General features: G+C 34.8%; 1 protein-coding gene across 1 annotated transcript in view; it reads right to left on the bottom strand.

Annotated features, from left to right (window-relative positions):
* Positions 1-314: 314 nt before the first annotated feature.
* Positions 315-14,257, bottom strand: part of CLIC4 (chloride intracellular channel 4) — a 65,434-nt gene continuing 51,491 nt past the window's right edge. Inside the window, exons 5-6 of the mRNA XM_032495514.1 lie at positions 4,593-4,774; positions 315-3,885 (exon numbers count right to left, since the gene is read on the bottom strand). Of these exons, the coding sequence (XP_032351405.1) occupies positions 3,721-3,885; positions 4,593-4,774 (347 nt within the window). The 3' untranslated portion in view covers positions 315-3,720. The remainder of the gene's footprint in view (positions 3,886-4,592; positions 4,775-14,257) is intronic.

Genomic DNA, 14,257 nt, shown 5'->3' with positions numbered 1-14,257 from the left:
GCATTGACTTAAGATGCCTCTAATAAAGCAGCTGTGGAAAGTAGCTGAATAACAGCTGTGAATGAAGGCGACCCTGTCTTATTCCTGACTTCAACAAGAGGACTCATGTGAGATTTCCTGTAAGTTCTTGGCAGGTGTCTTTGTTGGGTTAAAAAAAATTAATCTCTGGTCCTATTTTGCTAAGAATGGGTATCGTGGAAGTTTTTATCAAGTTATTTTATGTACCTATTGAGATGATCACAGGGTTTTCTCCTTTAATCTATTAAATGTGCTGAACTGCCCACTTATGAAAAGACAGTAGTCTCAAATAAAAACACTTTTAACACAAGTTGTTATTTATTTTCATGAGGGGAAGAAAGAACCTTTTATGATAGTGAAAATATACTTTATTTTTTTAATACAATAGCTGCCAGCAATATACTGGTTCCAGAAAGAGAAAAGAAAATACAAGCTTTCTATAATAAGCTTTCATTTGTCTTTTCAAGTAATTCTAAAGAAAATACTCCAATTGTGTTCAACATTATGATTTGGGGGGGGTTGAAGTGTTTTTCCATGACAAAAATATAATTTTGACAGCCCCAACCTTGGTAATTTGAAAAGGATGGAATAAAAAAGAACATACAGTAAATCAATAATGAATGAGTCCCTCTCTTTGAATCAAATGCTGATTATAACCAGTGTAAGAAATTGGTTAATCAATAAACTTGATGAAATGTGTATCAAAATGTTCCTGAAAAAATACATTTCTATTTCTTCTCATTTTTACCTTGTAGATACTTTCTAAGTGGGTATTTTTAATGCACAGCAATAAAAGCTATCTACATGCAACTCTGGAGAGAGTCAAAACTCAACAGAAGTAAATATTCCTAAATTCTAGAGTCAAACAACTTAGTGTAAGAATAAATGTCAGAAACCTCTTCATTGTATACAGATTGCTCAGGGATAAGCTGTATAAGCCAAAGATACCAAGAAATAAAGTCTTACATGAATTTTATCACAGAAGTCAACAATCCTGGTAAAAGAAAATAATAGAATTGTATAGAAAATCTGCATCTACATTTTAAAAAATGGAAGTTATATCAACCAAAATAGTAGAGCACTTTCCAACTGCTGAACACAAAAAATTATCAGAATCCCTTGGAAATTAGTAAGATCTTCCAGTCAGACTCTAATCTCCTTGTTTAAGGGGAACAAGAGGGGTTTAAATGAAGGGGGAAATAACTTAGTAGTTGCAGAAATAATATCAGATGACTTCTATTATGTTAACCCATACATTACATGAACTGCTATGAAAACGTTCATGTCCCAAATCTCCCAAGGTTTTAAGCTATCCTCTGTCCACAAATGCAAGATACGTTAGAAAGCACATTCTAGGATCATCTTTTTACTAGCTTTTGTCCATTTGCCAATCTCATCCCATTTGACTAAACCTCCCTGATAAAGTAATAAGATCTGCCTTTCTACAGAGAAAAATAATCCTGCCTTCATCAAAATTATAACAGAAAGACAGCCTTCCTCAGACATCCAGAGAGGCAGCCAAGTGTAATCACAAGATAAATTTTAAGAAAAATCAATATCCAGAGTAAAAAGACTTCAGAATTGAGTTTCAGAATGTATCTTTCTTCTCTCTGTTTTGAGGAATGCAGCTCTTTCCCCATTAGCCTTCTCCTCTGCACCACTTAAGTCTGCCATTCACTTGTAAGAACAGATACCCACCTCCCTTCTCTTGAATCTTTTTCATACTTTAAGCTATGAGGCAAGATTCAGTATCATCACCTGAATGCCAAGTCACCACTGATTTACAAGTCAGTGGGAAGTGAAGATGGCTGGCCGTGTACTGGCGCAGGTGTGACATTTTCACCCACAGAAGCTGCTGTCATAGAATTTTTCAATAGATAACCCAACAGTGCTTGTTCTTTGAACCAGATAAAATCATCCAATATTTAATTACAAAAAGGTGGGCACTCAAACTTTTGATCAGCAGGAAGGAGTTCTAAGAAAAGTAAGACAAAGAAATCTCCCTGAGCCAAATGGATACAATATGGAGCTTTCCCTATCTTTCTATACCAAGCTAATTAGTGATGGGCTTCAAAATGCAGAATGCTTTTAAAAATCAGACTGCTCTCATAAAGTCAGTGCTTAGTAAATGTTAGCATATCAAGAGGAAGAAAATATTGCCATTTTAAAGCAATATACTTAAAATTTCCAAAAACAGCCTATGAGAAATAGCATTTCGTAAACAAGTTAGGTATAAAAAATTACAAAAACATTATTATAGTCACAACCAGTCTTTGGAGTAGTACTTAAAAAGTTGCTGGGTGTTGTTTTTTTTTTTTTTAATGAATAAATACATAGCAAACTTTGTTTTATTTTTACCAAGTTCATCCTCCCTTGTTACAACACAAATAATTCCTGCTTTAGGACTTCAATTTAAGAAACAAAACAAACATGCAGAGTGCTATTCCTCAATGTAGCTGCAGAAAAATTTAATTGAAGGAAGTGCAGTGATTGAGATTAGGCAAAACTGCAGTAAATATGTAGTCACCTTAACAACTATAATTTAGTCCAAAAGAAGTGAACCATCCTCTACCCAAAGTCTTAACAGTCAGTGGAAGTGGAATGGTAATCTGTGTCTTTTTTCTCATTTTTAATGTAGGATGGATAATTCATTCTTTGGATTATCCACATTAAATACACTTTAGAAACATTCTACTTGATATTTTCACAAACCCACGCTACATTCCTTAGGTTAATTTTTACATTACTAATCACTGTACTGCTATAGCTAAATCAACTAATTATCAATTTATGTAGTGTTGCTCAAAAGATCTACAAACAGCAAGACCTATGCTTACCTAAAAAAGGAGTTTTTTAAAATAAAGGAAAAAAGCAATAATGTTCCAAATGAATGGCACTGGGCAAAATACATATAACCAACAATATATTTAGACAGAGAGTGTCAGGTGCCCATTGGTTTCTCTTATATGGCTAAAATGCTTGAGGAAGATCTTGAAAATATTCCTCTCTCTAAACTTTTAGCTTCTACATAGTGTCAGGTGTTCTAATTGGTATGAAATATAAATGTTTTTAGGCAAAAGTAAAAAATCCATGTACAAAGTAAAATAGCAAAATCTGTAGTGACTTTCTGTGGAAGGCTGTCTCCTCTGGTGGTAGCGTCCTTTAGTACACATCCAGGATAGACCGAATTGAAGCAGTATTTTGATACAGTAGCAACCCCTTCATATACTCTTACTAAATATTATAAACTTCCAAAAAATACATAAATATTCCTTGTACCATGCATTATGCACCAGTTTGGGCCTGACTGATGAGGTCATGGTTACTGTTTTAACAGTTAAACAACGCACCTCAAAAGTTCTGCCATCTACACACAGTGAATGGATACAGTGGTGAGGGCTCTAGAGAGACGGCAAACTACCTTTAAAGTGAAGAGCTTGTGATGGAGTGACTGCAAATAGAGGAGAGGAGGATACCAGGTCGGGGAGGTAGGCGGGGTAAAAGATTTTTAAAATAATACTGCTTAGGAGTATATATGTAAAGATAGCTACTATACCTGGTCTATCCTTTGTCCTAGTCTGGAATAACTGCATGTTCATGCAAAGTAAAATTTCTACTGTATAGGAAGAGGAGCAGTCTGTTAGGGAAAGCATGGTCTTAGTCAGGGGAAGATGTCAAGACATCTCTCTCGGAAGTACTGTTTTATTTGGTAAGTCTTTTGGCGACATCACTATATGCTATTTCAACCTCCTTATCACTGGGGCAGGTATTGGTGAACTCATCCCTACTATAAGCATTAGTTAAGTATCTCCAGATGCCCGTCATTCCTTTTGGAATATCAAAGTTGCGATATTTTTTGGCCACCACCTGAAATACAAAGAGATCAAAAGTTAACATTTATATCCCATGTCTTATAAACCAGACATATCTCTGATTTTAGGGCAAATTAATTCTGTGAATCTCTGAGAACTGCTTCTACTTGAAAATAAGTCTGTCACCTTCATACCAACTAGAGTTTTAAATAATAACTGCAAACGACACCAGAGATTCAGAAGCAGTGACTGCAAATGCCTGCCTTGGCCATCCAGAGAAACAGCCAAGTGTAATCACAAGATAAATACTTTAAAACATACACACTAGTTTAGATCCCTGTTTTCCTTGATCTTGATCTTTGTTGCACAACTATCCTATTCAGCAAAGTGTCTCACACAATAAATGCTCAATAAATACTGTCTGCCTTGAACAGAAAAAGCCAGGTAGGTGATCATAGAACAAAGCTTAATCATATATTGTCAGTGTAGCAACCAATTCAAAGTTACATCTTTAAATTTTTATGCAGTCACAGAAAACAAATTCCTATTTTTCATATGCCTCAATTTTAAGACATAATTTTCCATTTAATTAACCCTACGGTGTTTCACCTATTGTCCTGACAGCATTAAGTTACACTATTTGGGGGATTCTAAATAGTGTGTGTCATATGTCAAAAGATCAACAAAGTTCTGCACACAGAGGAAGGGCTGTCTTAGCAAAGAGGTACTAGGTATCAGAGCAACGTGACCCTGCAGGCCTACCTTGACAATGTGCAGTTTGGGCAGCAGGTTGCAATCAGCTAGTGTCATTTCATTGCCATCCAGAAATTTACGTGTGGAAAACTTAATGTCCTCCATACTATTCTCATCAATTTCATCAGGGAGGGGAGAATTCAGATACTCATCCAGTTTCTGCAGTGTCTTCAAGAGACCCCTCTCCAATGCTGAAAGAAAGAGGGAGGTACTTTAAGAAGGAAAACCACCCAAGTCCAAAGTAGAAACATTATTCTTTCAGTCAATAAGTGTTGTCAAATGCTTAATCGACACTAAGCACTGGAGAACAAAATAGACAAGGTTTCTGCTCTCCTGAAGTTTATTTACATGGGGGAGAGAGATAAGATAAAAGAAATTTATGGATAAAATTATAGATAAATATAAAAACAAGCATAAAAATTTCAGATAATGGTATCTGTAAAAATTTGCTAATAACTAAATGCCCCACATACAAACATATCATGGCACAACACAGCTGATGTTTAAATTGTAAAAATGGATGAGAAAAGGCAAACCTATTATTTCAAATCTAGAGAAGAAAATCTTGCCAAGATAGAGATTCTTGCCCTCAATTTTAAGTCCTGCTCCCATAAAAATATTTGGATTTATATCCATGAAATGTGTTGAGAAACTCCAATCCAAACAATCCAAGCAGGGAAGCCTGAAGTTTTTGCTCTGTCTTATAATACACAATAAGCCAAAAACAGCACTATTTTATAATAACATGAAAAGCAGAGGTCAGGTTAGAGGGTTCAACTTACAACACTGAATTGGAGGCCTCTTTAGCAAAATAGATTAAGATGCTGTGCCTGCTATGATTCAGAGAGAAGCAGGACAGAGACACCCCTGTATATCTGGAAAGTCAAGGTTAGTGACTTAGCGAAGGGCAGGTGGGAACATCATTAGAAAGGAATACGGAATAAAAGGCAGATCTTCTTTCATCACGTCTAATCCTTTGTCTTCTCAATTCACCTTACCCTCCCACTCCCAGAACAGACGAGTTCACACTGATGATTACAGTACTTGGCCATAACAGAAAATTAAGTATCATCAGGTGGCACTCTTTGTTAGTTACGAGTTTGAATAAAGTTGGATCCGTTAACAGATTAAGGCAAAAGTACACATGCTGCAAATTAGGTATTTCACCAGCAACATAAATGCCCTAACCCAATGCCTCTTCTTCCAAACTGCTCCCACCCACTCATCCCTTGGTCCCTTCGAAGTAGTCCAGACGACAGATGGTAGTCTTAGCTAGGTAGGGGGCCACAGGCATAAAAAGAGTTTTAGATGTTCTTAGTAGATAAAAACTTACAGAGCTTGGAAACCAAACTGAATTATGGAAAAAGGAGGATAGAAGTACTCAACAAAATATAAATTGAGACCCTACTACATGCCAAGTTTTGTTCTAAGCATCGTTAAATTCACTCTCAGAGTTTATATTTTGGGGAATGGAGTAGTACAGAGAAGCTGGTGAACAAGATTCCCAGAGTGAATACTGGTACCACTGCTGAGACATGTGCCTTCCTAGAGGAGAAGCGGATTCAGAGGATGTGGAGATGAGCTCAGTACACGCCTGACTTAGAGATGTCTCTAAGACATCTGAGCAGAGATGTCCAGTAGACAGTTGGGTTCTAGTCTGGAACAGAATGGGCTAGGGCAATATATCTGTAAGTCCTGAGAACATAAATGAACACTGAAGCCATGGGAATGAAGGAGAAGCAGAAGGCCTAGGCTAGAACCCTAAGGAACATCGGTGGTAGTTTCGTACAAGGCTGATAATACATTTTCATTGTTATGTAGCATTTTGTTATATGGTTATATAATAAGTATGCATCCATTCTAACGTTAATGAAGTCTGTGCTATTTCTAGTTTGGGGCTTATGGCTAACGTTTTTGTGCAAATCTCTTGGTGCACATCTATTCATATTCCAATCAAAAATGGAGCTGTGGACAAGATATCATCTCAGACCTGTCAGAATGGTCATTATCAAAAAGATAAGAAATAACAAGTGTTGGCAAGGATGTGGAGAAAAGGAAACCCTTGGGTACTTTTGATGGGAATGTAAATTGGTGCAGCCACTATGGGAAACAGTACGGAGGTTCCTCCAAAAATCAAAAATAAAACTAACCAGCAATTTCACTTCTGGGTATTTATCCAACATGCAAACAACCTAAGTGTCCATGGACAAATGAATGGATAAAGAAAATGTGGTGTGTGTATATATATATATATCAATGACATACATATAACGGATTATTATTAAGCCACAAAAAAAGAATGAAGTCTTGCCATTTGCAACAACATGGACAGACCTTGAGGGCATGATGCTAAGTAAAATAAATCAAACAGAGAAAGACAAATACCATATGATCTCACTGATATGGAGACCCTTAAAAAAAAAATCATAATTACAGAGAACAGATTTGTGGTTGCCAGAGGCAGTGGTGGGGAGGGGTAGCAAAAAAGTCAAAGGTACAAAATTGCTGTTATAAAATAATGAGGATGTAATGTACAGCATGGTGGCTACAGTTAATAACACTGTATTGCTTATTTGAAAATTTCCAAGAGTAAATCTTAAAAGTTCTTATCACAAGAAAAAGAATTTGTATTTATGTGTGGTGTTTGATGTTAACTAGATTTATCGTGGTGATCATTTCACGTAAGATACAAATATCAAATCATTATGTTGTACATCTACGTGTACAACATGCAATGTAATGTATGTCAATTATACCTCAAAAAATTTTTTCCGGTTTTTTTAAATGGAGTTGTGGGTTACAGGGTATGCATGTGTTCAGCATTAGTAGAAACTGATCAATTTTCCAAGCTCAACACAACAAACAGCAGTGTATGGGCATTTCAGGTACTTCACATCTTCAGCAATGCTTGGTTTGTTAGTCTCTATTTTTAACCATTCTGGAGATTGACAAATTAGGTTTAACATCTTTTCATACTCATTGACTTTGTCCAATATTGGTGTAGCTTTGCCAACTTTCTTTTGGTTAGTATTTACACTATTTTACTTTCAACTTTCCTGGGCCAGTCTGTCTGTCTATCTGTGTGTATTTCATATGTAGGTGCATGTGTATGTATTCCTTCTTGAACATAAGCAACATATTTCTAATCCAGTTTGCAAGTTTTGTTTTTTACTTGGAGTATTTGAATCATTTACATTTAATGTAATTACTACAAACTTTGGTTTAGATCTGCCATCATATGTTTGTTTTCTATTTTCACACCTGTTCTGTGTCCTTCTCTTCTTTCTTGCCTTCTTTTGGATTAAGTTCTGAAAATTTTATTATTCATTTCCCCCTCTGTTGGTATATAATACGTTCTTTTGTAGACTCTGCTAACTTGACTTATTAAAGTTTAACTTTTACCACTTCCAGGATAATGCAAGGACCTTAGAACACTCTAACTCCTGCCTTACATGCTACTATTGTTGTATATCAAGTTGACACATATTTTAAATTCCACAAAACATTACTGTTTTATACAGACAGTATTTATTTCATTTTACAATATATTTATACTACTCTTTGCTTTTCCTTCCTTCCTGCATCTCTGAGTGTTTATCTGAAATCATTTCCCTTCTGCCTGAAAAACTACTTTTAGTATTTTGTTTAGTGTGAGTCTGTTGAGATGAATGTTCAGTTTTTGTTTGAAAATGTCCATTTTGACTTCACTATTAAAATCCATAAATAAAAAACCAATATGTTCATCGTTACATTCTGACAGTATTTTTCAGTTTAAAAAACTTGGTGAATACATGTTAAGAGAACTGATTCTCAGAGCAGCCATGAGACATAGGAAGAGTAGATATTATCCTGTTTCATAGATACTGAAATGAAGGAGAAGTTGCCCTTATTCTCAACATCAAAGAAAGGAGATATGACATCTTGGGATGTGACCTGTTATAACTACTAGAAATTATAAGTTGACTGGTGAATTTTAGAGGCTCACAGAAGAGGCAGTAAGGAAAAGCTGACTGGTTACCAAGTACATGGATCACGGCTATAAATATAAATGGCACATCTTGAGGCAAAAGTGAAATATTTGGATGTGCTTGTTTTTGCTTTTGGAGAGTTTTCCACTGCTTACAGAATTCTAATTCACTTCCTTTTAACTCTTTGATGATCTCACAACAGTATCTTCTGAATTCCACTGTTTTTGTTAAGAATCAGTGCTCAGTCTTTTGCTTTTATCTTGAAGAGATTTCTCTCTGCCACTTTTAAGATTCTATCTCTGGTATTCAGCAATCTAACTATGATGTAAACAGGTATAGTTTTCTTTTATTCGTGCTATGTGGGTTTTGTAATCCTTGAATCAACGGCTTGTTATCTCTCATCAGTTTGGAAAATTCTTGGCAATTATCTCTAACTCCATTTTCTCCTCTCCTTCTAGGATTCCAGTTACACTTTTTTCATTGTGTTCTACATGTCTTACATTCTTTCCTGTGTGGGTTGGTTTTGTTTATTTGTTTGTTTTTTTGTCCTTTTGTCTCTCTGTGCTTCCATTAGATATTTCCTTCAGCCCTATCTTCAAGTTTACTAATTCTTTCTTATCAATGTCTAATCTGTTAAATTCATCTATTGAATTCATGATTTCAGATGTATTTTTAAGTTCTAGAACTTCCATTTGATTTTTGTTTGTTTGTTTAATGGAGGTACTGGGGATTGAACCCAGGACCTCGTGGACGCTAAGCATGCCAAGCATGCCCTCTACCACTTAGCTGTACCCCCCACCATTTGATTCTTGTTTATAATCCAGTTCTTTACTGTTCTTTGTGTTCAGATCTTAATACAGGCACTTCCTATTATTATCAGATTTTTTAAGCAGGTAGATTTTTAAACTCAGGGCTGGTTTACTAAATCATGAACTTCTTCCTTCAAATTCTTATTATTAAATTAATGCATTATTCTTGCTCCCCAACTGTACTATATGTTCTTTGAGAGTAAAGTCTGTATCCTGCACTCTTCTGCATAGCCCCTAAAATTCACTTTATCTAAGTACATATTGGATACTTGGCCAACATCTGGTCCAGACTGAGAAAAGTTTTGAGTTTCTTAAAAGTATGGAGGGAGTTTACAGGGAAATTAGGTGAAAGGGTAGAATAGACACTTTTTAAAGTCAGATAAGTGAAGATAACTTAACTGTTATATCTTTGTGGGAAACTGAGAATAAAGTAGGCACTCCATTTTGCTGTAGAACACATAGCCATTCAAAAAATGTAAAGAAAAATTGGTAGTAATTTTTTTACTTAGGTAAATATCGAACAAATTGGCATGTGTTACAACAAGCGAGAGACAACAAGATTAAGATCAAAGAACTACCTCTTTTATTAATAAAAGGTCACACTAGCCATAGCCAGGAACAAGTGAGTTTATTTCTTAAAGACAATGGTTAAGAAGCAGGGCAATGGAACCCAGTAAAATGAAGCTGAGGAATTAGGGGAGCTCAGTTGCAACTGGGGGAGTAATAGGGAACTGAGCCATTTAAAAATAAAAGATCAAAAATACAAAGGCAATAAATATAACCTTTTATGAATTACATACAAGCTATTAATAATGCATACAGTAAGCTGAAATGTAAAGTTTATAAATTAAAAAGAAAATGCAATATAAGAAATAGCTAGGTTGGTAAGGAGTCCAGGGCATGATGGAAAACTTTTCATGGTTGCACTTAAAAAGGAAAAAGGAGACAGAATCTCAGGGCTGTAAAAGAACAAACTTTTAAAGATTCAATATGCTTCCTGTCAAAAGCAGTGGATACAGAATAAATACATACTAGATATAAGGTCCTGTTCTTTGATCAGATTACAATGAATAGGGTCATGGCCTCTAAGGAAGATAATACTGCCTGAATTCATACACTGAAATAATGTCTCAAATGGCACTTGAGTGGCATGGCAAGTCTGAGCAAGTTTATGATCTCTGACATGCTCTAAATGAATACTATTCCTGAACTAATTCTCAAATGTATCCAATAGATAAATAAAATATTCCCAATTTACAAGGTTTATAACATACAAAGCTTATGATCCTAGATGTAAGGCATAGACTAAAATTAAGAAGCTAGCAAAACATTACAATTACTGCTCTTTCTATAATTTGGGACTTAGCAAAGCACCTGCAATTAAGTTGAACATTCTATACTCGACTAGAATATTAGTGATTTTTCATTGTTAAGAATGTCAGAATAAAGAATGCTGAATTCGTTTGATAGAAATTTTAGTCTCAGCATAAGGAATGGACAACAAAATAAAGAAAAATCGAGGTAACAAGAGTGTCATTTAATAAACATAATAAAGTTTTGAAGACAAATCATAACAAAAGAATTTGAAATTGGTAAACATAAAGAAACTGTCAAGATTAACCACTAGAAGGCAGTAGCAGGCCATCAGAAAGTAGCTCCTTGTCTTTTTTTTTTTTTAGCTCTTTGTTTTTTTGTAATTAATAACTAGCACTGTAATTTTCTAATACCTCTGCTGTAGTAATGCTGTATCTCTAAGAAAGTACTTCAAAAGCTCTCCAAAAAAATTACTCAGTGCAATACAGGCCATACAATCAATTTTAAGTTAACTATGAAAGTCAAAAGATTAACACACTTTCACACACACACACACACACACACACCCCAGGGTCAGAAGCGTGCAGAAATGAATACTTCCACATCAGTGGGACTATAAACTATCATAGTCTTTTGGAGACTAAAACCTTTTGACCTATTTGAAATCTAGCACAAGGACATTCACTGGCAGCATAGTTTGTCATAATAAAAAAAAAAAAAACCAATCTAGATGTCTATCAATAGGGGAATAGCTAACTAAAAATCCAGATTATGGAATATTAAGCAGAATTTCTAAAAAATGAGGTAGATCTACATTTTGATATGGAAGGATTTCTACCATACAATATGTGAAAAAGACAACCACAGAATGTGTGTATATATACATACAAATACACATTTAAGTAAAATTTGTGCATAGAGAAAAGAAGGATACATAGTAAGTGTTGGGAACAGGTTACATGCTGTGTTAACTAAGGAGGGACACTGAAAGTTTATTAAATTTATTTCTGCACTATTTTAACTTTTTCAGTAAGCATGCATTACTCTACTGTTTGTATAAATTGAAAGAGTAAATGCAAGGCAGAAAGCATTAAACATAACAAGTCCGTTTCGTTGTAGAAAAACAATATAATTTAGAACAAAGAAAACAAAAATTATGAGCACTTACATGGGTAATATTGTATTTTAAGCTACTGCTAGTTTTAATAAAACAGTAATCTTACTTGAGCAATTTTTAAAGGCGCGGTAACACGTTAGCGGAAAACAGGGAGAGGTAATAAGTATTTAAAGGTGATTAAATATCCAGTGCAGTTTCTTTGCTTCAATGATGAACAACCATCCTCTGATTCCACATACTTTTCCAAAGAGGGATGGAGAGAGGGAAGCAGGTAGGGAGGGGAAATAAACCTTGAATAAAAAGAAACTAATCAGAACCTAAGATTCCTTGCCTCCATTTAAAAATGGGAATTTGGACATTATGAAATATGCCTCAGAGCATATAAATGGCAGACCTCATTACTCCTAAATTCACTGATCTCTTAAGAATATTATAAATATCAACAGACTAATAAATTATCTATCAGTTACATTTGGGAGCTTGACAAATTCTTTAAATTAATGAAATCACACAACTAAAAAAACTTACAAGATCTGGAAGAGGTCATATCTAATCCATCCCTACAAAAGGAATTACCCATTAATTTCTCTTTTAATGCTTCAAAAGAAAAAAAAACTTACTCCTAGTCACCTTGGACATATTACCAAAGAATTATATATTTTAGCTAGCTAGCTAAATCAATCAATCAATCTATCTATCTATCTATCTATCTACCTACCTATCTATTTCCTTTTATTTATTGTATTCTTTAACTCTGCTTTCTTTACTTTGTACCCCAGTCTAAGCACTGGCCCTTCTGTTTCACTTTCAGTAGTCCAATGCTGTAGCATCTGTATCTAATCCCTTACTTAGAATTAGGTCTTAAAAGGTCTTAAAATTGTCCAAACATATTGGATTTTGTAAAATATTTAATAGCTTGGTAAAACTAATCAACAAGTTGCTTACTCTGCTTGACCACGTAAAAATGACAAATCCATCTCTGTGTTAAGTTGTTTATTGTTTGGGGGAATGAGGAGGTACATCACCAAGGCTTATTTAAGGCATTTAATTGCACTAAAGAAACAGATAAGAGACCTGCAACAAATACACATAGGGAGACCCATTAAGCTCCAAAGTGATTTGGAATTTTGTTTTCTAAAGTCTCATGGCAGTGACAGGCCACTGTGAGGGAAGGTTGCTTGGCAACTGGAGTTCTTATTTACCAAAAGGTAATTTAATATAAAGACTTCTGCATTACTTAAAGTAATGCACTGTATAATCCATTATGTTGTTTGTTCTTATTGGTTACAGCACTTTAAGAACAGTAAGTGTAGGTGGCTACTTAAGACAGTAACAAATTGATAGGAAAAAATAGAATACAAAGTTATACTTAAATGAGTCACTTTCTTCCCTATTCACTCCATCCCTCAAAGCAATTGCTTTTTTTAAAAAAAGCAAACACATTGTATTTCCCTCTCCTCCCCACCAAGGGTCAAAAGAAATTCAACCACCCTCCAGTTTCTAAAAGCCACACAGAGAAATAAAAACATTATGTCTTTAACTAAGAGAGTTCAAAGAACTATGCAGCAAGAGCATCTGGGGATAAAGAGAACAGTCACCTGCATGAAGGAAGTATAGCATAGAAAAGATACTGTCTGCGGATAGGAGGGGCTCCAATGTAACTGATCACTTCGTGTATAAAATGCTTAGACAGAAACATTAGTCAGAAAAAAAAGCCAATTACTAAGGAAAATTACTCCCAAACCAAGGCAGCTGTTGAAACACATTTATGTAAGGCAGCCCTGGGCCCTAAGGTTCTTCTCTTTTTTCCCTTCACTATATAAAAGCTATTTCATGCAGTGAATATTATTCCAGAAACCACTGAAATTCAATACTAAATTGTAAAATGGTGCAATTTTAAAATTTAATAATAAAAAATAATAGCCTAAATAGCTTGGAAATCTACCCACTGAAATAATATAAGGAAATCAGCAATTGTTTCAATTTTTTAAAAGACGTTTATTCTTGCTTAACCAACACTGGTATTTTTTCCTTTTGGTATTCTTGCTCATTTGGTGCCATAAGCTCTACCCAAAAGAACCCCACCCAAGCTACCAAATAGTCTAAAACTGTGAATGGATTAAAGTGTCTTTAGAAGTTGCCTCTTTGGTTATTATTGTTACTTTTAATTAAACACTAAGACTCTCTTTATATAGTTTCCCCCAGAAAGAAAAATGCTTAATACCTCAAAGAAAAGAAAAAGGAAAAAGACTGAATGGTGTAGTTAAGATAACGTTCATCAAATGAGGTCCTTTTCAAAGAGGCTTCCCTTCACTATTCGTAAGTTTGGTAAATGAAGTAGTAAGATAGTGTCTGTTAATAATTTAAAGAAGGAAGTTGCATCTGTACTACATAAACAATTCTCACAATGAAAATATAACTTGAAACTAAAATCCTACTTTTAGGATGCAGAGAAATTTGCAAGGC

Source organism: Camelus ferus, chromosome 13 (genome assembly GCF_009834535.1).
Source record: "Camelus ferus isolate YT-003-E chromosome 13, BCGSAC_Cfer_1.0, whole genome shotgun sequence".
Taxonomy (NCBI): Eukaryota; Metazoa; Chordata; class Mammalia; order Artiodactyla; family Camelidae; genus Camelus; species Camelus ferus.
Note: the sequence above shows the minus strand (reverse complement) of the source record. Positions and strands in the feature narration are given on the sequence as shown.